The sequence below is a fragment of the Gavialis gangeticus genome, unplaced genomic scaffold (assembly GCF_001723915.1).
Source record: "Gavialis gangeticus isolate Ggan-Ray unplaced genomic scaffold, GavGan_comp1, whole genome shotgun sequence".
Taxonomy (NCBI): Eukaryota; Metazoa; Chordata; order Crocodylia; family Gavialidae; genus Gavialis; species Gavialis gangeticus.
Genome location: NW_017729032.1, coordinates 172,787,829 through 172,812,323, shown reverse-complemented (window position 1 = coordinate 172,812,323; position 24,495 = coordinate 172,787,829). Strand labels below are relative to the sequence as shown.

At 41.4% G+C, this 24,495-nt stretch overlaps 2 protein-coding genes across 2 annotated transcripts in view; one reads left to right on the top strand and one right to left on the bottom strand.

The window, feature by feature from the left end:
• The window catches only part of ARHGAP6 (Rho GTPase activating protein 6), a 397,221-nt gene that overhangs the window by 155,999 nt on the left and 216,727 nt on the right, over window positions 1–24,495 (top strand). The window lies entirely within an intron of this gene.
• AMELX (amelogenin, X-linked) lies at window positions 15,905–22,957 on the bottom strand. Its single transcript, XM_019524745.1, has 6 exons — window positions 22,869–22,957; window positions 21,231–21,303; window positions 20,554–20,601; window positions 19,005–19,049; window positions 17,896–18,342; window positions 15,905–16,076 (listed from the first exon to the last, which is right to left on the bottom strand). The coding sequence occupies exons 2-6, from the start codon at window positions 21,282–21,284 to the stop codon at window positions 16,071–16,073; spliced, it is 600 nt and encodes a 199-aa protein (XP_019380290.1). The 5' UTR covers window positions 21,285–21,303; window positions 22,869–22,957; the 3' UTR covers window positions 15,905–16,070.

The window sequence follows — 24,495 nt, the reverse complement described above, 5'->3', positions numbered from 1 at the left end:
GGAAAATGTATTTGTTATAGATTTTTCTAATGGGGGGAATGAATTTACAATTTTTTACCCCTGTAATTTCAGTGGGGCTTATGCTTCTGAGTACCTAATGGACAGCTGAAACGCCGTAATACTTTGCATGTTGATACAACTCAATGAAAAATAGTCCTTGTAATGGTAACTGTATCAGTAGAAGAAAATTAAAGGAAATATGGAGTGATTAAAAGTGAAGTAATAAATATAAAAGCTATAAATGACTAAATAAGTTATATACATTGGTATATTCTGAAATAAGTCATTAATCTACATTTAGATTGGTATAATGGAGATTAGGTTCTAGACCTTAAATATCAAGAGAGAAGTATGAAATTCCCTTTTGCTAATGAATGTATGCATTTTAGTTTTGATTTATGATGTTGCCCATCTTGCTTCCATTTAAGTCAGTCACAGCAACCACTGATTTAAGTGGGAACAGGATTATAATGCATAATAAGGGAAAGCAGTAGGAGTCTAAGAGAGGTGTAGTAGAACTTGAGAGAAAGAGGCTTCAGCAGCCAGAAGAGTTGGGAGGCACTGAAGAATTTTTAGGTACTTGTTAGCTAAAGGCTAACCCACAGTTGTATCCTGCTAAGAATGTTGCCACCTTTCTCTTTTAAATTTGCTTGGGAAGGGGCAGAGTTTGCCCCTTTCTTGTTCCCCTAAGAGCAAGTGGTGCTTAATCTAAAATATCTATCTTTGACTAGTATGTTTTATCCATGTGGCTCTTATTTGTTTGTTAACATGTCTTAGCATTTTGTGTGTCTAAGTGCATGCACACACATGCCTGGGTGTCTGTGTAGAAGGATGTAGGTATTTAGATAAGAAGGAGGGGGAAAGATTATGGTGTGAAGAAAAGGAAAGTACAGCATAGCAAGCATTTTGTGAGAGTGGGGGAAAAAAAAGAAAGAAAAAAATGTGGGGAATCCAGTATGGGGAAAATAGAAAGGAAAGGATGAGTGGCGGGGAGGGGGGGGTGAGTGAGTGAGAGTAAAAAGAAAGAAAAACCCAGGAATTAATACAGTTCTGAAACTGATACACAGGAGAGAGAGACAGGAAAATTGAAGTCAAACCAGAATGGGAAAAGCAGATAATAAAACCCAGAGGGGCAGAACTAGAGCTGTTCAAATAGCCTTGAATATAGCATCTGATTAATTTTACAGGTAGTATTCAAACAAACAAATATTATCTTGCAATATTTTAGTAGTATCCTACTACTAAATACTATCTGCAAATGTATTTGCTGAATATACTCAATTAATAGTTTTTTCTGCTGTACAGTCTGCTGTATTAGTAAATCATGCTAAATAAGATTTTGTTTTGCCTTGATAGCCTGATTTGGTAGGTGGTTTTATAGGTGAAAGGTAAATAACGTAGTTTCTTGGAAAGTATTTTAAAATATCTAGACTATGAAAATATTAGGAAATTGAACCTCTTTCTAACATAGTTAAGGGCTGACTTAGATAGGTTGTTTGAACTACACTAATATTTGTTGAATGGATGTGATGCCCAGGTAATAGCTGAATATAGACTAGGGGGAGACAATGCCCAGCATGCATGCCAGTGTGTCAGTGTGTGGTAGGAGAAGGCATTTTGCTTGGCACTTGTACCTGAGGGCCAGGGCCCAGGGTTGTGCTGCCACAAGTATTGGGTCCCTTGTGGCTCCCCCACCATTTGCCCCTGGCATGCTAACATCGTACAAGTCGAGGTTGCGGGTGTTTATGGCACTCTGCCCAAAAAAGTTGGCAACCTCTGATATACGCTGTTGATATTTTCTGCCACTTTATTCATCTCTGGATTCTTGTGTCAAGGGACGCCTCCACTTCTGTAATACTGTTAGTGCATCCAGGAGCCCTATTATGAAAAAGATAACTTAGTGATTGTGATTTTTTTATCCTTCTCAAAGAGATAGGGTGGTCTTTAGATAACCTCCTGTGCTTTACTGCACAGCACTTGTAATAAAATGTCATTGAATCCATGCACTATAGAATCATGAGAGATTACTCAACATTTGTTAAAATCAAGCATATAAGGTTCCAAATGAGTATTTAAGGGCAGCAACACTTAAGGAAGTTATAGGAATAAAACTGTACATTTATAACAGGTCTGGATAGTCAAACAATTGAGGTTAGCAAAAAGAGTTGAATGTTTTTTACTCTCAGTGTAGTGTCCTGTTTCCTCACCCATATCTGGCTTGCTTTGCTTCCAGGAAGCACTAAGGTTTCTGACTTGAAGGTCGTGTCAAGAAGTCTTGCTACAGTTTGAAAATAAAGGGAAGTTAACTTGTAGCTCATCATCACACACATCAGATGGAAACACTGACATTGGTAATAAGTGAGGTTGAATCGTTAAATATTGTTTTTGGAAACTGTTCAAAGTTGTTGTAGTAGTAAACAGGGGTTTTACAATTTTAATACAGATGGAATTACAGATTTTAAAAAATGTAATTCAGTCTCTAGTTATATAAATTATGCTAATATTTGATTACGATTAAGCAGCCTTCTATTTTTGACATTGCTACAGCAGAGTAAAATGTCCTTCATGACAGTTGGTGATGGCTTATACTTTCCTGTCCCTGTATTTTGCAGTAAAAATCCCAGTTAATCAAAGTTAACATGGTGAGTGTGCTGAACTGGGAAAATATTTATGTTATCCTTTCATGAATATTATGTGTGTGACTGAGTTTTCCTGGTTCAGTTTCCTGTTGCTGTCTGTCTCAGCACAGAGGATTACAATCAAAAGAGTCTGTAAAAGGGTTGTTAAAGGGCCAAGCAGGAAAGATTAAACATTTGCACAGTTTAGGAAGACCCCAGTATACAGGAGTTAACACAAAAATGTCTGGGTCATCAGCTGAGGGAAGTAGTTAACTGTGGCCAGAATAGTATGTTTTACTCTTTCAGCCCTAGGGCTAAGTACAGACAGTCAAAAAGCCGAAGGCTGAATCAATTCAGTCTTTGCAGGTTTTGTTTAACTGCATAGGTGGAACCAATAAGCAAGTGAACTAATATTCACTTTTCAGGCAGGAAAGGCAGCCAGACCTTGTAGTGGCCAATACTAATAGCCAGTGGGGGGAGGCACTAGAGCACGCCTCCCAGCCTGCTGGCTACTGCAGGGAGCCAGAGCCTGCTGATTCCCTAAGCCACACCCTCTCCTCAGCCTCCCTTCTGGCTCAGCAAGGGGTTGGGAAGGGGGAACCCACCCGTCCTGCCTGGCACCTGATTCCCAGCTGGGAACAGTCTGGGATGGGGGGAGGGGAAGCTGAAACTGCAGGCTTTACTCTGCCCGCCTCCCCCTGCCAGGCTGGGAGCGAGGCCTGGAATCTCCTAGACAGTGGTGGAGGGAAGTCTGCACCTGGGCTTGGCTCTGCCCCCAGAGCAGGAAGCTACTCCTCAGCCTGGGGCTGGTTGACTACAGCAGGGGAAGGGAAGACCACAGCAGGGTCTGACTCTGCCCCTAGAGTTGGAAGCCAGGAGTCACTCCCACTCCTTAACCTCCAGGCCTGAGAGAGGGAAGGCCCACAGCAGGGCTTGGCTCCATCCCCTTCCAGAGCTGGGAGCAGGACTGGAGTCACCTAGTCATGCCCCGTTCTTAACCTCTAGATGTGCTGAAGGGAGAGGGTGGACCAACACCCCTTCCACCCCCCTCAGAGCTGGGTGCCTCTGCCCACAGAGCTGAGAGCCCCCCTCAGCTTCCAGGCTGTCTGGGAGTTGGGGAGAACCCTGCACCAGGGCTTGGCTCCATGCTTAGAGCTGGGAGTCACACCCCTTTCTCAGCCTCAGGGCTGGCTGAGGGGAGGGGGGGAAGGTGGGAAGCAGGGAGAGGAGAAGCCTGCACTGGGGTTTGGCTTTGCCCCCTAGAGCTGGGAGCAGCGCTAGAGCCCCCTGCCACATTCCCTTCTCTGGGCCAGCTGAGAGGGGGGCGAGGCTTCGAGTTCTAGGGGGCCAAGCCCTGCTCTAGGCTTCTGCCCCTGCCCTGCCCTCAGCTGGTTCAGAGGCTGAGAAGGGGACATGGCAGGTACTCCAGCCTTGCTCTTGGTTCTGACTCCAGCCTTGCTCTGCAGCCTGCCCTTGCCCCATGCCCAGATCTGGGGGGTACATGCCTCTCCATGCCTTCCCTGGTGGTGCGTGCAGCGGCAGGAGCAGCTCCCTTCTCCATGCCCCCAGATGAGCCACTTGCGGCTCCGTCCTGTGTCCTGCACCCCGCCTGCCACAGTCCCCCTCCTCCCTCATCGCTGGGCCTCGATCTGCCCCCACCATGCCTCTTCCCTCCCCATGCCCCTTTCCCCCAACAGACTTACCAGGTGGATGCTGCTCTCCAAGCTGCAGTCTACATATCAGTAATTGGATTGGTATTAGCCAATATGCCTTGTTAATATGACCATTGGTATCAGTCCTAAAAATCTTCATTAGTGCACCCATAGAGATAAACACCTGAGGTCTGTGCTTTTATTGGTATCCCAACAAGGGGGTGCAGTGTAGGAATGGCATCTACTGTGAGTATATATGTAGCTGAGAAGGCATACAGATCTAAACATGTAATTTATAAGACTGTGAAAAATTAAATCTATGTGTATTTGCAATATTAAAAAATAGTAGTCAGTTTGCCCCCTTAGACTGGCAGAAATACTGAGAATTACATGCACAGCTGTAGTTAGCATGCCTTTTTAGTTGTGGATCTAATTATTATTGTTACTGCCTTATAGTGCAGTGCTAGTTTACATTTATTGATCTGAGAATCCTTTCAGTCCTTTCTTGCCTTTTTTCTTTTCCCTGTGTAGTAATAAACTAGGCAACTGGCTTTCTCTCATGGGAGCAAATGGAGAGCATGACAGTTCTCTAGATTAAATACACATAAAGTCAGGGTGAAGGAATTTCCTTCATTCTCGTTATTTAAAAACACAGTGCCTATTTTTTAAAAAGGAGTTTTGCTATGGAGGATCTATATTTATACCCTCTTGACTGAATAGTCTATTTACAATGAAAATAAACCATGAAAAGAATAGAGATTAATCATTACACTTTCAAAATGTATTAATAAAGAAGTCTAACTAGTATGGCTATCCATGTGGAAGAATGCAGATTTTCTGTTATGAGTTATCAGCGGAAAAGTATCACATGGCCATAATTTGTTCCTATATGTGGAGCCTGCCGTTACTGTCTCCTTCTGTGTTAATACAGCCATACTCAAAGAAACTTCTTAAAACTATTAATTTCTGGCAGAGCTTTTCAAATCCATTGATTGCTAATTTAACGACCAGTACCACCTCAGAGTCTGAGGTAGCTTGCAAGGTGTTTAAGGTGAAAACTAGTTTATAGCACTTCTTTATACCTTGTGAGGGAAGTTAAGTGAATTAAATTAACTAGGCTGTTCCAAGTTTTTTTCTTCAAATGACACTGTGGGACAAGGCGGCTTGTGGAAGGAAGCTGCTGACCCTGCTTTAAGTATCTTGAGTTACAGGTATTGTGCAATTAGCTGGTTAATTGTAGAATCAACAGCAGCAAACCTGGAAGTGCCACTGGCTTCTCTGTGCCATTGCCATGTACCCCCGGGACCTTCCAAAGTACCCCCAAGGTACGTGTACCCCCAGCTGAAAACCCCTGTTTTATGGAATTGAAGAAAAGGCCCACAAAGGGTGTGATGTGTGCTTTTAATGTGGTTTGTCTCAGATACTTAAATTTTTTGCATGGCAGAGAATTGATTGTGCACTGATGTAAGCGCAAAAATATGAATAATGGTAATTTAAGTGATGCCTCCTCTTCTGAATTTCAGTGTCACAGAAAGTAGCATTTTCTTGTACCATCTCATCCCAGTCCCTTATTCGTTCCTTTTAGAGATTTTTCAGATTATTTTCTACTCACATACCAATGGAGGAACAACATGGATAGCATTATTTATCATATTGAAATATTATAGAAAATCATTTATACAGTTATAATTTTGCGCCGGGGTGGGCAAAATTATTTTTTTGTTATCCATGAATAAAATATGAACAACTTTGAGCTAGGTAGGGAAAGATGTTTCTAGGAAATAGTGAGTGCATCTATTTGTTCTGTTAAGGCAATGAAATAAACTCAAGCGCAATTTGCACTGAAGACAGTCGCTGCTGGGCACAGCATCTGCATGTATGCCTGGGAGTACTGCACTTCAAGCCAGAGCAGAGCAGCCTTGGGCTGGCCGGGAGCCTGGGGGTTCAGGTAGCAAAGGGGCTGGCAGGGGCACAAGGGTGCTAAACTGTGGCACTGGGCAGCTGGCAGCCTGCACACTTTAGCATCTTCATGTCCCAGGCAGCCCCTGTCATCAGTCTATATGTGCATTTTGGCGAAGTTAAGTACTGCACTGTGAGATAATACTGTCCCTGACAGTACTGTCTTATGGCAGAGTTAATTAATTTACTGTGCCCTAATACCAGCATACATGTAGATGGTGATGGTTTAATATGGAGCTAATTCGTTCACTCCATAGTAAAGAGCAAGTGTAGATGCACCCAGTGTTGCCTTGAGGGGGTTGGACTAGATGACCAGTGGAAGTCCCTTCAAGCCCTACTTCTCTGTGAGTCTATGAAAAATGGCAGGTGCTTTTTATCTTCACTAAGATCTGACAGTGAGATCACTGCTGTCATATAAAAAAACACTTCTTTGGCACTTACTTATTGTGCCACTTCTTTAATTTATTATTAAAAACATTTATTATAGTCTGGGCTGAGATAGAACAAGAGAGGTGGTGAATGGATTGTAGCTGTGTCAGATAATACAGATAATACAATGGTCAATATTATCCATCTGTTCTGGAAAGCACCTGAAAAAATGGGTAGTGTTTATTCTGACAACTTTGATGAAATACATTTCTTGCTTGCTATGCGCATTGGCAGACTGGAAATGGGAGGAAAGGGCTGTCTTATATGCACAAGTCTTATGGACAAGCAAGTGAATGATGAATCCACTTTTTTCCCATGCATAGTTGGCAAGAAAACTGTCACTTTCTTCCTCATACATATCTCACTGAATTTTTTTTCTTGTCACCTGGAGATAAGTCCACTGCTCACTGTTCTGCATAGGGATACTGTACAAAGCCATTGGAAAACATAAGTGAAAACACAGCAGAAGCAGAGAGGCCGAATACAGCTGCCCTGTTGTTGAGATTGTTGTGTTAATTACATGTTACAGTAGTGCACTGATCTCTGATGGCTTCCTATCACTCTGTGGCTAAGTACAGACAGTCAAAAACCCTGAGGCTGAATCGATTCAGTTCATGGGCAGCTGGTGCCTCCTGGGTGTGTCCAGCAGGCAGTTAGCAACCGGGGTGTGTGGGGGGATCCCCTTTGGCCGATCTCACCAATCCTTTTCTCTGGACCCAGACCCCAGCCAGAGTTTGCCTGGGGGAGGGAGGCAGTCCCTGCCTCTCTATCCTGCCCTCCTCTCATCCTGTTCCCCCAACTCTTCTCTGCCGGAGCAGACAGCACAGCTGGGATGGGATGGGATGCTGGTAGCATGGCCGTCATAGAGGACGTTCAGTTTTTCTGCTACTCTGGCCTCTATTGATACAAAACCTGACACTTTATGTCCTCTATTGTTCTCTTCAGGAGAAAAGGTGTCCGGTTTCATATCAATAGATGACAGAGGACAACTGGACTGTCCTGTGATGGCTGGGGGACTCTGATTATCTTGAACTAGGAATGCGTCTGGGACGGAAGTTTTATAAACCGTTTGGACCCAAATCAGTTACGTCTGATACTACATTCAACCAAGTTTACCTTAAACCAGCTTTAGCCATTTTGAAACTAGCTGATGTGCATTGAACTCCTGTTCTGTTACAGGTTTAAATCAGTTTCTGATTACTTAAATCAGTTTATGTGTAACTTCTGTCCCTAGCCTGTATGTGCAGTTTAGCATATGAAGCTAAAATGAGTCCAGAACCCAGGAACCTTCCCAAGGGGAGTCTTCTTATTACTGGCTACTTAGTTTGTTGTCTTCCTGGCCATTTTGCTTCCTTGCTGCACAGTGAAACAACTTCAGGAGGAGGGCTGGAGAACGCCCCTAGCTCAGCCTAGCCTATATAACTTTGTGATCACTGCTCTCTCTTTTGGGAAATGGCACAAGGAGGGCATAGAATAGTTTTTCTACTTCCTAAGGCAGTGTTCTAGCCATTATATTATTACATCAAAGGCAGGCACCACAGTCTCTTCAATATACAGCTGCTTTAAAAAGAAAATACAAGTTGGATGTCTGTATCTTAAGGGATGACTTAAGCACTGAAGTCAAGGAAGGGTTTGGGGCTGTGAATTCCAGTTTCACATAACAGCTTTATTTAAGACTGCAAGCCTGGGCAAGAAATGGATTTTAGAAAGCTCCTTGTTTTGTGACCTTTTACATTGGTGGGGTAATGCAGGCTCCTTCAGTGCAGGCTGTTGTGGTGACTGATTCAGGCTTATGAATTCCATGCTTGGAGCTGCGCATGTGAAAAATAGGTGTAACGTACTCAATGTCACCAAACCTAACTCAGTTTGTAGATCTGGGCCTTTGGCAGTATCACCTGGCTTGCAGGGATATTGTAAAGGCTTTCAGATATTATAGTAACTGTATATTACGGTAATTTAATATATTATAAGAACTGAATGAACAAGGAGCAATGGACTCAAGTTGCAGCAAGGGAAGTTTAGATTAGCTATTAGGAAGAATTTTCTCACTAAGAGGGTAGTAAAACACTGGAACAGGTTACCCAGGGAGGTGGTGGAAGCTTCATCCTTGGAAGTTTTCAAAACCTGGCTAGAGGAAGCTTTGATTGGGATGATATAATTGGGGATGGTCCTACTTTGAGCAGGGGGTTGGACTAGATGACCTTCTGAGGTCCCTTCCAAAACTAACTTTCTATGATTCTATGAATATGTATCAAAGACAGACAGAGCTGAAATAGTTGGATCAATTTTAATCCCCAGGAACCTGTGAGAGTGATTCACAAGTCTATTACAGTTTATTTAAACCACACTGGTTGCATAAAGTTTGTAACTGAATGAACTTGGCCTCTGAAGGAAAGATCTATTCCTCACAGGTCTCAAGTGGGCACATTTGGGAGGGAAGTGCACTCCTGTTACTCTTGACTGAACTTCTGGGATAGTTGCAGCAGACTGTAGTTTAGAACTGTTGTAAAATAATTCAGTTGTGCACAGAGGTCACTCATTTCTAACTTGTGCTTGTTCCCTGAGTTTCTTTGAAATGCAGTTGTTTGTCCTTTACCCAGAATGTTTCCAAGAGAAGTATCTTCCTGTTGACTGGGTTTATAATTTGATGCATATCTCAAAATAGTTCCCTAAGTTCTTTTGAAGCAGTGTGTTCCACTGACAGGCTGTGTTTCGCTTGATTCAACTGTTACTCCTCTCCCCTCAACCAAACAGATGACATGACTTAGGGACCAGGCATTCTTGAATGGTAAAAATAATGCCTTTTAAATTATGAAAACACTAGTGCTATATCAGCATTCCTTTGATGTATTTTCATTGCTTAACCAATATTTGAGTTGTTTTTTCTTTTAGGCTGCTGTGTAAGTCTTATCATTGCTGATTGGTAGTATACAGTCTCCTGAAAACTTTGTTTGGTGAAAATCTGTACATCTTTATGGTATGTCTATACAGAATGAATGCATGCATCATAAGGACTGTGAGATATTGGCTGTGTAAAGTGCATCTTTGAAGAGGGCACATTTGGTAAATAGTTGCAGATACAACCAATTAGTTTTCTGATGTATACTGGAAGAATCAGGACTTATTTTGTTCCCTTTGTTGGCAAATTTTAATGACAGAAGTCTTCCTTTTTAACAGCTCTGCTCCCTAAAATGTTGCCTCCAGTTTTGGTCACCCTTCTCATAAATGCCACTAGTTTTATTGTGCCTAAGTGTCTTGGAATAGGGAGGTCAGGTGAGGAAGAGGACCAAGTACTTGGACTGGATTGGAAGGATCAGTGCACTTATAATATGGAAATTATGAAATATAAAGAAATCATGGTAATAAGGGTAGAACTGTAATTTTGTGACAGTGGAGAGTTGTAGTTGTTTGAGTAGGAGGGAGTTGAGAAGCTTGGATTCTGTTTCTTATTGTGCTGTGATTTCCCAGTGCCCTAAAGTGAGGAACTTGGCCTCTGTGTGGGTTTCCCTCTCTATGAAATAGGGCTATCAGTAACCCCCCTCTGAAGGGGGGTTGGAGAACTTAATTTATTGGAAATTTCATTGATCTGGATAATTTTGACCAGAAGTAAGCTACAATTCTTATTAATACTTCAGATCTGAGAGTATTTGTATTCTGTAATGACAGGGGTCGGCAAAATGCTGGATCTGGCCCGGGACCAGACTCTACTTCCTGGCATCTCTGGTGGCGGTGGCTCCTGGCTGCCACTGCTGGACCCAGCCCCACTGCCCTTGCACCCTGGCCTGGCTGTGCTGCACCCACTGCTGGGGGCAGAACCCACGTAGACAGAGTGTGTGGCTGCCCAGCTTGGACGGGGCCAGGGCCTGGCGAGGAGTGACATCCAGGAGTGAGATGGGTGGGGTCAAGGAGACCCCAGGATCTTGGGGTGGTGGCAGTCTGGGTCCAGGGCCTGGGGCAGAGCTGTGATCCGCTGCCCACATGCCCCTGTGATGGGCATGGGTTCCACAGGCAGGGGTGTGTGGGGAGTGGATTGTGGCTCTGCCCTGACTCCAGCCCTGGCCCTGGATGCAGGTCCCTGCACGGCTCCTGGCCGGTCTCCACGGAGACTCCAGTGACAGTGAGGGGCTGGGGCAGAGCTGCGATGCACTCCCCACATGCCTCTGCCCACAGAACCGGGCTCTGCCCCGGCCCTGGCTTTATGTTATCACAGCCCTGTGATCCTGGGGTCTCCATGGAGCTGGGAGCTGTGCAAGAAGCTGCATTCAGGGCCAGGGCTAGGGTTGGGGTAGAGCTGTGCTCTGCTCCCTGCACGCCCTGTCTGCAGAACCTGCTCCCGTCACAGGCATGTGGGCAGTGAGTTGCGGCTCTGCCTGGCCTCACCTTATCATTGCCCCAAGATCCCAGGGTCTCCCTGGTCCCACCTGTCTGTCTTGCTCCCAGACACTGCTGCCCACGGCCCCATCCCAGCTGCCCAAACGTGCACCCTGTTTGTGCAGGTCCTGCCCCAGTGTTGTTTGTGGGATGAATGGGCTGGGGTGCCTGGACAGCAGGGCTGGGTCAGGCAGCAGCAGCCAGAAGGAGCTGTTACCACTGGGGTTGCCAGGAAATGGAGTCCGCCATGGGCTGGATCTGGCCTGTATTTTGCCCACCCCTGTATATGATTTGCTGACAACAAATATAACTGTATAAATAACTGCATTTGGCACTTGCATTAGCGTGTTAGGTGGAGTAGTTTTGCTTCCAAAGTAAAGTTCTGGTTTGAGTGTTTTGGCATGTGGAGCATTAAAATTTTGCTGTGAGTAAAAGGAAACAATTGGTTTGTTCTGTCTGCAAGCAGCTTTCCTTCTCTTGTGACACAAAGGATTCAGTAGGCTCAGAAAGTCAAGGAATCTACAAGACTAGACTGGTAGTCATTGGTATTGGGCAAGCAGGAGGGCACGCTTCCATCCCATTCCTCATTTATTAGTCCAAGCCTTTATGTTCTTGAGTTCCAGCTGGCATTGTGAGATGGAGGGTGATTCCAGGTGAACTAAAGGAGCAGGAAGGAAGTGGAAAAAGACAGTGTTCTCAGGGGAGCCCCTCAGTGCTTTGCTGCCCAAGATTAATTTCAGTATGTCTCACCTGCATTTGTTTAAATTCTCCCTTTTATGATCTTTCCTTCCCTTTTTTTAATTGCACTGCTACATTCTCTTCACTTCCCCATATTTTCACCCAGCATTTCATGCTTTCTTTCTTTCGCTCCTTCAGAGTGTTTCTCTCTACCTTCAAAATCATATGTGCCAGTCTTCTATGACCCCGTTCAACCGCCTCCACTTCTGTTACTCTCAGGTCCCAAAGTTTTAGTATTGAACCTCTCTGCAATCCAATAGGGCCTTCCCCAGATCCCATTTTTGTCCTCTTCCTCAGTCCTACTGTCATTGCTTCTCATCCTAGATCTTTTTATCTCCTCTTTTCCATAGTCTCTATCTCTTTACTCATCTTCTGTAGCAACAGGAAATAGGCTCCTCTTGGACACTGCTCATCTTGCTTTTGGTTTCAGGAAGTCTCCCTCTCCCAAAGGGCAGTGTATTTATAGCCTAACTCTTTTCTGTACTAGTCAGCAGTGGCTTTCTTTGTCAGGAGGAAGGAGTGAAGCAGAATGCAGCTGGTCTGCCCAGCTGCAGAAAAAGTGTATTAGCTGCTGCCTCCTCAGCTGGGCCATGACATGCAAATATGTGGTCTGTATGTAGGATACACATATGCATGAACATTTTGTAGGCTAAGGTGTCCAGCAAATTCATGTAGGGGTTTAAAAATTGAGGTGTGAGTGCTAGTCTGAAATAAATGTGAAGCTCATGTAGTTGTTTAAGCATAGATTGGGTTGACTTTTTTTGGTATGTGTGAAAGATCTAGAAACTTAATTTTGTGCCTGTTGGGATTTGGGAATCTAGAGTGATGGGAAGGGGGAGGAAGAAGTTAATGAGTGCATGACTGCAGATTTCAGAAGCAGTCAATTAAAACAACAGGACAAACTTTACATGATGTCATTGTTATGGAGGTGAAAATCATCATAAACAGAGTTGGAGGCGATCTCAATGTTCTCCTTTCTGTCACTATTGAAGTGTGTATGAGGAGAGATTTTCAAAGGCAAAAATGGTAATCAGATGCTATGCAAGTTGGTGGGAGTTAGGCATTTAACAACTCTATATGCCTTTGAAAATGTTCACCTTTGCTAGGTACAGACATTACACACAAATCAGTGTAAGTGATCAGAAATCAGTCTACACCCATAACCAAACAGAAGTTCAGCCCAAATAGACCACTTTAAAAATTGTGGAACCTGGTCTAAGACCTGGATGGATGTAGTATCACACTTCAGCAGTTTAGGGCATAAAGAAGTTCTGTCATACAGAAGTTGTACAGAACTTCTGTACAAAGTCTCCTTGTGACTTGAGTTAGGTTGCAGTCCCTTGGCATCCCAGGCTGCTTTGCAGAACCCCACTAACCCTCCCTCTCGGGGTGATGCTTATCTGCTCAGTGTGGTGCTCATCTGCTCTGGCTGAGTGGGCTCTCATAGTGATTTTGTTCCCATTGGAGCCTTTCTGTTGATGTCAGTTTTTATTGGCTGGACCCTAACTAAATTCAACATAACCCTTTGTAACATTACATAAGACTTGTGCAAGATTTAGTTATTTTAATCCATTAATTTTCAATAAACCTCATGTAGGCAAATGGTATTATTCCCATTTAACAAAGGCAGAAACTGAGGCATAGAGAGGTTAAAAGAATTTCCGTAAACTGGAAGGAAATTGGTGACAGAGCTGGGGCTAGAACTAAAGTGTAATAGTTTTAGACAAAGAACATACTTTCTTTGCTAGCTGCACTGCCTCTTACTGCTAGATCTCAGGTATATTTTTACCACAGATAGAGGGTAAGCTGTTTTTCCTTGGCTTGAAAGTAGCCTGTATGGGCTTTAACTGTTGGAGTTATACTTTCATCTTATTTCCTGCTTTTAGGGGAAGGGTCTAACAGAGTCTAACACATCTGTAAAATGTACCATGCAATGCATAAAAATGTGATACTGCTAAGAAGGTTAATAGCAAAGTGAAAACTCTCTCCCCTTTCCCTGTCACCTCCTATCCATGTTTAGAGGAAAGAAGTAAAAAAGATGGGTGTCTATTCTTGTGTTGACTAGCAGAGAACTTAGAATTCCCTATACAGAATGTCCCCTGTGGCTTATATTTAAAGGGTCATAACATATTACTGCAGACAAGAAACATTTGAAAATCACAAGTTGGATACCAAAATACTGAGAATGAATATGATCATTTGATTATCTTATTTATCTTCTGTTTTCTAAGCCTTAAGGCTAAGTACAGACAGTCAGAAAGCCTGAGGCTGCATTGATTCAGTCTTTGCAGGTTAGTTTAAGCTGCAAAGATTAACCAATAAGTAAACGAACAGACATTCACTTTTGATTCAGGAAATGCAGCCACATGTCTGCAGTCGCTCGAGTCAGAAGCCGGGGACGGGGAGTGCTAGGCTGTCTGGCACAGAGGCAGCCTGGGCTGTATGTTTGCTTCCTCTTCCTGCTGCCCCAAGGTCTCTGGGATTTGCAGTCCAGAATCACAGCAGCAGGACTCTGCAGGGTCACTTACCATTTCTTCTTCCTGCTTCTAGGTACCTCTGGAATTCAGAGTCCACAGTCACACCCAGCACTAGGTAAACAGGGCAAGGCAGCTCCATACTCAGGGGAAGGGAAATTTAATCCCCCCTCGCTAGCCCCAGACCCCAGCAGAGGTTTGCCTGGTGGAGGTGGCCATTGATTCAGCCAGTGAGGCCAGTGAACAAACCCTCATTGCTCCAGCTAGGGAGCAGAGGGGTGAGGGGCGGTCCTGCTTTCTGGAGCAGACAGCACAGCCCAGTCCATGGGTGGAAAGCATGCTGGGGGACTGTGATTTAACCTGAACTAGGAAGGAGTCTGGGACAGAAGTTTCATAAACCAGTTTACCTAAATTAGTCAAGTCTGATACTACATTCAACCAGGTTTATCTTAAACCAGTTTCAGCCATTTTGAAACTGGTTTGTGTGTAACTCCTGCTGTTAGAGTTCAGTGGGATTTTTGATCTTCTGTCCACAACCTTTAAGACTAAAGCCCCTTTATTTTTTAATAAAATCTAAGATGTTTGCTTAAATTGGATGCCTCCAAGGGCTGGACCTTCAAGAAATGAATCAAATGCTAAAAGACTTTGCTAAAATCATCAAAAGATATGTAAAGATGTGTAAAGTTATCAAAAGATATGTAAAGATAAATTGATTTCTTAAAAAATCATTAATCAATTTTGTGAATGTGTCTTTTTATATTTTAGTTGCAATGTATATCTGAAGTATTGGTACATCATACTCTAATATTAAACAGAAAAGTGAGTGAAACCAGTATTTTTAAGCAAATCATTTTCTTCCTTACAGTTTGATTATACCAGGAAAAAAACCCATTCAGAAATGCATTTTATTCTTGACTGTGATCTGGCTTTGAGTGTTCAGATCATTTGGAAAAACAAAACTATAAAGCCGTTCCCAAAGATTTGGTTTCTAGTTTCAGCCTTCATGCTGTCTTTTTTTAAAAAACAGAAGTTCAGTTTACCTTCTAGCAATGTGAGTCAATTTCTCTCTGGATAAAGTTGCTTAGTATAGTTCAAATTCCTCTGAAGGCTGTTCACAGCATCTATCATATGCATCCCTGCTTATTTAGGAATGTAAGTTCCAGGGTCATTTTATGTAAGCTGAAGGGCTGCACCTTCTTTTCAAATTAGAAACATAATTTTTCTAGGTGTTGTTTAGACTGCACAAGAGCCTTGCAGTAAGAGTGGGTTGCTGCCATGACCCACTGACAGTGCTAGGATGTGGTGTTGCAGGCTGGATTGGGTGAGAAAAAATAGCTTGTGGGAGGAAACATTGTTTGTTTATTCCAAAAGTCTTGTCCCTGTGTGGGAGGTACTTGGATTTAAGATGTTGTGGGCAAGAACAGGAAAAAATAAAAGAACATTTTTTAGGGGTAGGCAGGAGTGGGAAGGGTTTCTGTGAGGGGCAGGATTAAAGACACAGTCCTGTATGGGGTTCTAGTCTGCACTCCATTTTTTATAAGTAAGGGACCAAGAGACATACCTGATATTTATATTACCATTAACATAAAAGTGTATCTTATGAGCCACGACTCCTAGGGTCTAGCTTCAACACAAAGAGACACAATAGGGTTTAATTTTTTTAAAACATTTTTATTTGCTAGTTGTTTTTGTTTTTGTTTAGCTATAGCGTTCACTAATAAGAAGAGTTAATGGAAGGATATACCACTGACTCCAGCGGAATGATGGATTCTTGAAAGAAAGTGAGAATGCCTAGAATACTTTCGCTTTTTTCTGATTTCCTGGTTTCTTTAATCCTGAAAGAAAAGGGAAAAGAACTAAATTAAAACCAGCCTCATACAGAACTCTCAAACCATGGTGGTAGACTTTGTATTTTGCCTGTTAAACCAGTGATAAGATATGACTTCGAACTCCTTTTATTTCTTGGTATAAAAGAATAAATGGTATGTATAAAAATAGCAAAAGCTTGCAAATTTGTTAATCACTTACATCTATGAACTAAACTGGTGTGCCTGTGCTGTCTTTCAGTTGTGCTTCTGAAGTAGTAAGGAAACTTCACTGTATTGAATGATTTTTTTAAAATATGCTAAGATAATATGTTATGAACTATATCTGTAACAAAGGCTATGCTGTCATTTTGTTTACATTTTCATGCATGATACAAGGTCTTGGAGATTATATCCTTACCCTTGTATAGCACTGCACAATTTGTTAGCTATACAATGGGATTTCTTTGTCTTTCCCTGAAACACTATGTTCCCTCTGAAACACCATTTAATGTCCCCAGACATTGGCAGGATAGACTGTATCTGGTGTGGCATATTTTATGGCTCTATGGATATAATCTATCCTTATGCACAGAAGCTACCCTAGTTTAGTTTAGAATTTCTTTAGACACTGCAGACATGGTAAACCAGTAGAAACCATCTTGAGAACACACATGATTTGTATTGGTCTAACTAGATAACCTTTTTAAAAACAATTTTCACTAACTGGTACAACTGTGAATACATGAGGCCTTTGTCTCACATTTGAGTTGATTACAAATCAGTGCAGATTTTACCAACATTTTGTTTAGCCAGAGTTTGAATTTTTAGGAGTCAGGTCTTATGTCCATTGCTAGACGGTTTCTTCTCACAATTCTTTTAACAGAAGCTATGGATGTAAAATTTTCACAGGCAACAAGAGAAGAAGATAATGCTAAATAGCATCACAGCATCAATCGTCATGTAATGACTGACTCTTTTTAGATTAATATTATACTTTTAGTTAGCAATGACAACTATAGTTTAAGTTTACATTGTTATTTCCATTACTGAGTTCTCATTCTGAGAAACTTACTGGACAGCTTCTAGGAGATTTTTTTTTGTCCTTGCTTCTTTCTTTCTAAATTGAAACAGACTTGAATGCCATGATAATTTTTATATCTAGAAATGTTATTTTAGGCCATTTTTATTGATAAAGACCTATTATAGTTCTAATTATTTCTCTCTCTTTCTGAGCTGTACATATTTATACTTAAAGCAACTTAGGGACCTGTCTCAGCAACTCAGTACCTGTAGTGGGAGAATACAACAAATGTCACTCAAAACCAATTAAATTTGTGTGAAACGTTCCTAAGCTACATTATCTGTAACAAATGACAGCTAACCCCCACCATCATCTATTTTGCAGAAAGGCATTGTCAGCTTTTATTTGAGATATCTGCATCATTCACTTTTGTCTTCATTAGAACCACCCCCCACAGATCTAAATCAATGCCAATAGACACTACATCACCATGCAAACCTACTTCTTACCTTACCCTGTTTATCACAGAGGTCACCTCCTCCTATATGGTACCAAAATATGATGTGACTGTAGGGATGTGCACAGCAACAAGTATTTCCCTCTCTCTCTCTACTTCCCACTCCCTTCCACACATTCTTTTATTTTCTGTAATATTCAGATGTTCACCTTTGTCAATTTTTGAAATATCACATTAGCATGCTTTTGTGTATGTGTTGCATCGCTAGTTCTACATACACATAAAGACTTACTTGTGCATGTATGCCTACACAGACAGACGCACACACACTCATTCTGATATTAATGATTTAAAATATCCCTTCTTACTATTTCCTCTTGCTTGGTCTTGTCCATTGGCCGCCATGGTTCTAGTGGCATATCTGGCAGCAGTGGTGGCAATGGCTGCATTGGGTACATTGGTGGGTTTGGAATCCCAGGTTGCTGGGGCTGCATTGGTGGGTGTGGACTCCCAGGTAGCTGAGGCTGCATTGGTGGATTTGGATGCCCAGGTTGTTGGGGCTGCACTGGTGGGCTTGGATGTTCACCTGCCTGTGGTTGGACTGGTTCTTGGACTGGCATTTGCAGGCTTGGTTGTTGCTGTGGTATAGGCATCATTTGTTGTGGACCTGGCATTTGCATCAGCGGGTGCTGGGGTGACAGGAACGGGATCTGGTGGTGAGGTGTGAGAGTCTGGATGGGTGGATGCTGTTGGGCTATTGGTAACATTGGCTGGTGTAGCCATCCTCCCATTGGTTCATACCCATAGGATGAATACTACAGGGAGAAAAACAGTTAGTCAGTTCTATGACATTCCCAGCATTCTCAGTTATTATCTAATATTTACATGTTGGGGCACCAGGAGACCATTCGGGTGCAGAAGCCATTGTGCAAGGCTCTGTCCACACATAAATTAAAGTCTCCGTCACAAAGAATGTATTTCTTGCTAATGCATCATCTGTATCTCTCCAGCCTTTGCAGAAAAGAATGACAAACTTAAAACATTCAAACTAAAAACTTATATTCCTTCCTTTTGGGTGTGTTAAGAGGAGCCAGTTTGCCATCTGCTGCTGTCTGCCTCTTGTGAGCTGTGCTAACTAATGCAAAGGTATTGGCTTACTTCTGTTTCATAGCCACATCGTGCCCAGAGCCTGAAGCAGTGCTATCTATGTAAAGTTTTCTATTCTACATGCACAGAAACTTCCATATGCTTAGCTTCCTCCTGACTTTGATACCCACAAAGGTACAGGGCACAACTAGTTCCAGTGTGTTTTCATGTAGCATCTGCAAGCTCTCTAAATTTTGGCTGACTCTATTAGTAATGTGCATATATATAAGTATGTATAGGTAGCTACTATGTTTGTCAAAATCTGTCAGTGATAGGGTTTTTGCAGCTGGTAAATTGTAGAAAAAATAGATGATAGTTAAGATATGTTTACCGGTTGTCTCATCAGGCTTTGGTACCATTTCAAAGGTGTTAACACCTTCAGGGGAAAAAAAAGAACAATACATCAGTATTTTAGGTGATATAAAGCCCTCTTCTAGCCAGAGAGAGTAAAATTAAGTTGTCTAATAAGTGTAGTGTTGTCATTTTGTCCCATTGCTAAGGATGAAGTCATTTTGTAGATACAGATTTAAACACACTATGGGCAATCTACATGTGCAGTTAATACAGAGCAATAAACTCGAGCTCAGTAAGTGCCAGAGTTTATTGCTCTTTTGTGTGCCATTTGAACATGTGCCCAAGACCACAGCATGTTGAGTTGGGTTGGAGCAGCCCTTGCTGGCAGGAAGTCCAGGGGGTCAACCTGCCAGCTTGGGGCTGCTCTGATCCAGCTCAGTGTGCTGTGGAGGGGATGACTGGGGCATGAGGGTGCTCCAGTGTGGGGCTAGGGGACAGGCAGCCCCAATGCTGAAACACCCTCATGCCCCTGACAGCCATGTCACTGTCTACATGTGCACTGCTGTGGAGTTTATTAGTTTACTCCAGCCTAATATCCCTGTACACGTAGATGCACAGATGTTTACTGCGGACCTAATTAGTCAACTCCACAGTAAACATCTCATGTAGATGCACCCCTGTGTATTCTGAAGACTACTTTTAAATACTGGCAGTTAGAAATGTTTGGGTTAAACAGAGTTTCATCAAATATGCTGGTTTGTAATGTGAAATGTTTCAACCAAGCACAACAAGTTTAACAATTTTTAGTGAATCAAAGGCAGGGTTGCCACAGCACTTGGGTTTGATTCAGTCATAAGCCAAACAACAACAAAAAACCCCCAAAAATTTCTCAAGCTGGAAATCCTGCATTTTAGCCAACTCTATTTTTGAGTCTGCATCCACAGCCTATTTTTTTTGCTGCAACCTGCGAAGTTGAAACCTAAAGCCAGCTGCTCTCAAAGGAATTGCAAATATTTTTATGCTTTTAAGAAAAAAACCCCAGAGATCACAGTTTCCAATAATAGTGATTTTCTTTTTCCTACTACATTTCCTCTAATTCTCTCTTGAATAAGATACCCCTTTTCAAAAGTGTTGATGCTGCTGTACACACAAGAACAAAATAATACTCTGTGCTGCTAAGAGAGTAATTTAGTTTTCTTTTTCTTCCTTTATATAAAGAATACTAACTGTTTAAAGAGTGCTAAACTCCCTGAATGCAATGCATGAGTGTCAATTACTATTAGGAAAACATGTTTTTATTGAATATAGATAGCAAAACAAGAAATATCACTACTACATGAACTTCTGTTCTTTGGATGTCCTTCCTGGGTGACATTACTACTAGTATTTGAATACTTGTTTAGATTTAATTTAGTTCAGTTAATGAAAAGCACATTTTGTAGCAAATCCAGTCTGGAGACCTAGTGGGCTATATGCAACATTGCATTACTGTAGTTTTATGCCAGTATAACTGCAGTATTGTACCAGTCCTCACCATATGTTTTGGAAGGTGAATGCATACAATGGGAAAAGTAAAAATGTTTTACCTCATAACTGAAGTTGACATAACCAGGATGATGTGGATGGGGAGGCAGCTGTTGAAAACAAAATTGCAATATGTGTGTTTGATTTACTTTATGTAATTTATTAATACAGTTCTTGTGACCTAATTTATATTAGTAACAGCCTAGAAACCAAATCCTTGAAATTATTAAATGCCTATGGCCAGTGATAGATTTGCTTCAGAGCTAGTGCTAAATCATTATGTCTACAGTTCAACAAAGCCCTCAGGCACATAAATAGACCTATGGAAATCAATTAAACTACTTAAGCATGTGCCTAATTTTGTACTTTTCTAAAGTTGCCTTCTATCTAAAATCAAGCTTCCAAACTTTTAGGGTTTAGGGTTTTGAGAGGTTGGGGAAGAAATCCATATCCTTGGGCTGAGAGCCCTGGTAAACTGGTAATTTATATATATATATCCTAGTGGCTTTTCATTCTGAAAATCGTATTAATAGCATTAATACTTATCAAAGTGGTTAACTAAGTTTCAGTAAATAATCATTTGTTTTGGGAAGTTTATAATTATATTTGTATAAGTCCTGTACATATGTTATTACAGTTGTGTTAATCTTGCACTCGCATGCAAATTCAAGAGAGTATTTATTGTCAAAGTTAATGGAATAGCTCACTGAATTACAATATAACTATTATATATACTCACTGGTATAGCAAATGTTGCACCTAGTAGGCAAGTGATCAACATCCAGCCCTCCATCTTTCTCGAGATATAGTACCTGAAAAAAAAGGGAAAAAATATTGTCTTGGTTAATACTAGAAGAGAACATTGTTAATATGACAGCATCTGGATCTGCTTTATAATAAACTATCTTTAGATGTCAAGGACAAGTCTGTTTAGAAAGTTAAGTCATTCATTTTTCAGTATGGGATGGAAAGAACATATCAGTGATAAAAGGCCTTTGGATTCTGGAATTAATTTTGAGATTGAACATAGTTCTTCAAACTTTGCCTGTCTCCTTCAATACTTCCCTAATCTTTGAAGGGAATTCTTTGTAACTTTCAAGCCTTGTTCATGCTGCTTAAAAGCACAGCAACTATAGTCATGTCATTTAAAATAACATAGATGGACTTATCAAAGAAGATTTAGTAGAGTCTCAGAGAACATGGCTATGGTCAGTTTTATTTATTTGTTTTAGAAAAAAAAGTAACAGAATTCAGCAACTGGAAAGATCTGAAACATATTTGAAATCTATGCAGGTTCTTTTCTTCTTGTGGGGCTAAGTTGTTGAGAAGAAAACAGTGTAAATACTTTCTTGAAGAGCTGTCTATATATCCATTTCCTCACTAGAATACCTCATCTTTAGCATGTACTTGATTGCGTTTTTATATTTTTATTTTTGGCCAAATTATTTTTAATGTGCTACTGTCACTGTGTATTTATCTTAAAGCCTTTTTTCTATTATGAGTGTTACATGTTGCACCAGGTGAAGCACAAAGCACACATCTGGCTTCAGAATACAGTACCACATGTTCAGTGTATTTCCCTCAGCAGGCAGTATTAAGGTTTTCAAAGTAAGAACATGTTGTATTTGAGTGAAGAAATGGGTTTTCACTAAATATGTTTCTACTCCAGTTTAGGGGTTTAACAAGTCTGAAATGCAGTTGTAAAGGAAATACACTGAAGACTGAATTTGGCCATATCAATAAAGGATAGCAAGATCCTTCTACTTACCCAGGTTTTCTGCTGACTGTGGCTTCTTTGGGTCAGCTTTTAAAAATATTTAGGCACGTACCGATCATTGATTACGGTACCTTTAAAAATCTGGCTTTTTGTTCATGTGCAAAGTGCCATGCTAAATGTCCATCCCACAGTGATGGAAGAATTATAAAGCTTAGACTTGGAAAACCAATACTTACTTGTACTAACTTAAACCGTACAAACTAAGGTTCAAATTTTGTTTTGAAACAGTAGTAAAAGAATATTCAATTTTTAAGTACTTCAGTTCTAAAGTACTTATCTTAAACCTTTCTAATATTTTTTCTTTGTTAAAAGTGAATTCTCAAGTCACAAGAAACATACAGTGGCATGAATCCAGGATTGTTACAAAGCTATTACACTGATACTTTAAGAAACATTTCTTTAACCAATTTTTAACAGTAATCACAGAAGAAACATGGGGGAACATATAGAGACGTTTTCATTAATATCTTTGGCCGCATGTTAACAGTATGATTGCAGAAGAAATATGAGGTAAGGAATAACATATTTGAACTGGTCTAGAAGCACAATTCAGTTTTAAATATAATATAGAATAATATTCTGTAAATAAAACAGGTTTACCTGTAGAAGTACTCCAGATAAATTCTCTGTAGGGTGCAAGGTCTGTTAGTCTTGATACCTTTGAATGCCTCATACTCTGCACTATTTAAACTATTTTCCTATTTTCAACAGCCAATCAGCACTCAGAAGAAAAATCTCTCTAGTCATGAAGTTTCAGCCATCAGAATACATTGTTGAACCAAATATTGTGATTAGGACATTCAGTCTTTCATTTTGCAAAATAATATGCTTTCCAGCAAAACAAGAATATGCGTGATGCATGCTATTTAAGCAAATTAACAGCATGTATGTACTGGTTGGTCTGGAATACCTTTGAAAAAGAGCAGTGTTGTGTTCTGCTGGAGTAATCAGTAACTGTTTCTAATTTTCTTATTAAATTAGAAGATATTGAGCCAAATTTTGCCATGCCAGGAACTCTAGTAGGAGGTAGTTGAGAGCAGAAGTAAATGTTATATTTTTCTAATTTAGGGTGAAATTGCACTTGGACAGAGTAGTCCACCACATCTACTTCTTGTCTCTGGTCTTTGCATAAGCTTCTCCATGACAGTTCAGTGGGGATTATATAATTCAAGTGACAAAATGTGGGCCCAGAGGTCTGGCAGACACAGCTCATTCAGAATGTGAGGTATGACTATTGGCCCTCATCACTGGACCCTGTGGAAAATCAGTATAGTTCAAATTAATGTCTACTGTGTCAGCATTTTTGTCCACTTTCCTCTTGTTAGATAGGAAACTGGATGAACATCACTGAAAAACACAGGCTTGCTACATTTTGGGGCTGCATAGACCACATCTCTGTAATGTGTTGGTATAATTCACTAATTCTAGCTTTATTTCTAGTTTAGCTAAGTGTCCTCAGGTAAGTTGTTATATTGCTGCTAAATCATTTTAACCCTTTGTTATAGATTTAATACTATTACTTATTTTTCCCATTTCCTTGGCTCTTTGTTTTTTTTTCTGTTGTTGAGAGCTATGAAAATATATTAGTGTTCATAGAAAATGCTGTCAAAATCAAGCTATCACATAAACCTTCCTAATGCATCTTTTTCATTCACTTTTTAAAAGGTAATTTTGTTTAAAAAAGCAGCTTGTTTTCTTTCACCAGAAATACTCTCTAGTTAGCAGGGATCTGGGTTTTCTGTTTCCCATGGAAAAAACAGAGTAAAACATGGATTTTCCCCTTTACCTGAGGAAATCACGGAGTTCTTATTTTAGCAGAGAAACTCATGGATTTTGCAGTTTTGCAATGAGCCCTCTGGAGGCTGGCAGAGTTCCAACGTGCAAGGGGCTGGGAGGGAGCAGGAGGAGGGCAGTCAGGCATATGCATATGCATGGCTGCCAGGCAGCGTGGAAAGCAGCTCCCACAATTAAGTGGTGGGTGCAGGGGGGTGGGGGAGAGGATTGAGGCCCCCATAGTGACGTTGGGAGGGAGTTGGGCAGGGCTGGGACTGGGTTGGGGTTGTGGCTGCTGCCCAGCTGGGTAGGGCATGGGACTTGGGGCCCAGAGCTGTAGCGTGCGGCCGCAGGGCCCCGGTGGGGAGCAGGATGGGACTGCAGGCGGTGGGAGGTTTGGGCCAGTTCCCTGCCACTATGTGCACTCCCAGGGGGCAGGGGGGACCTATGCCCC

Excerpts from the sequence above, each read along its gene's own strand:
- AMELX (XM_019524745.1), bottom strand. The coding sequence starts at position 21,284 with ATGGAGGGCTGGATGTTGATCACTTGCCTACTAGGTGCAACATTTGCT. Across the intron at positions 20,602-21,230 it reads GTGCAACATTTGCTATACCA|CTGCCTCCCCATCCACATCA; the intron begins GTGAGTATATAT and ends TGTTTTCAACAG. Across the intron at positions 18,343-19,004 it reads AAAGCCTGATGAGACAACCG|TATTCATCCTATGGGTATGA; the intron begins GTAAACATATCT and ends TTCTCCCTGTAG.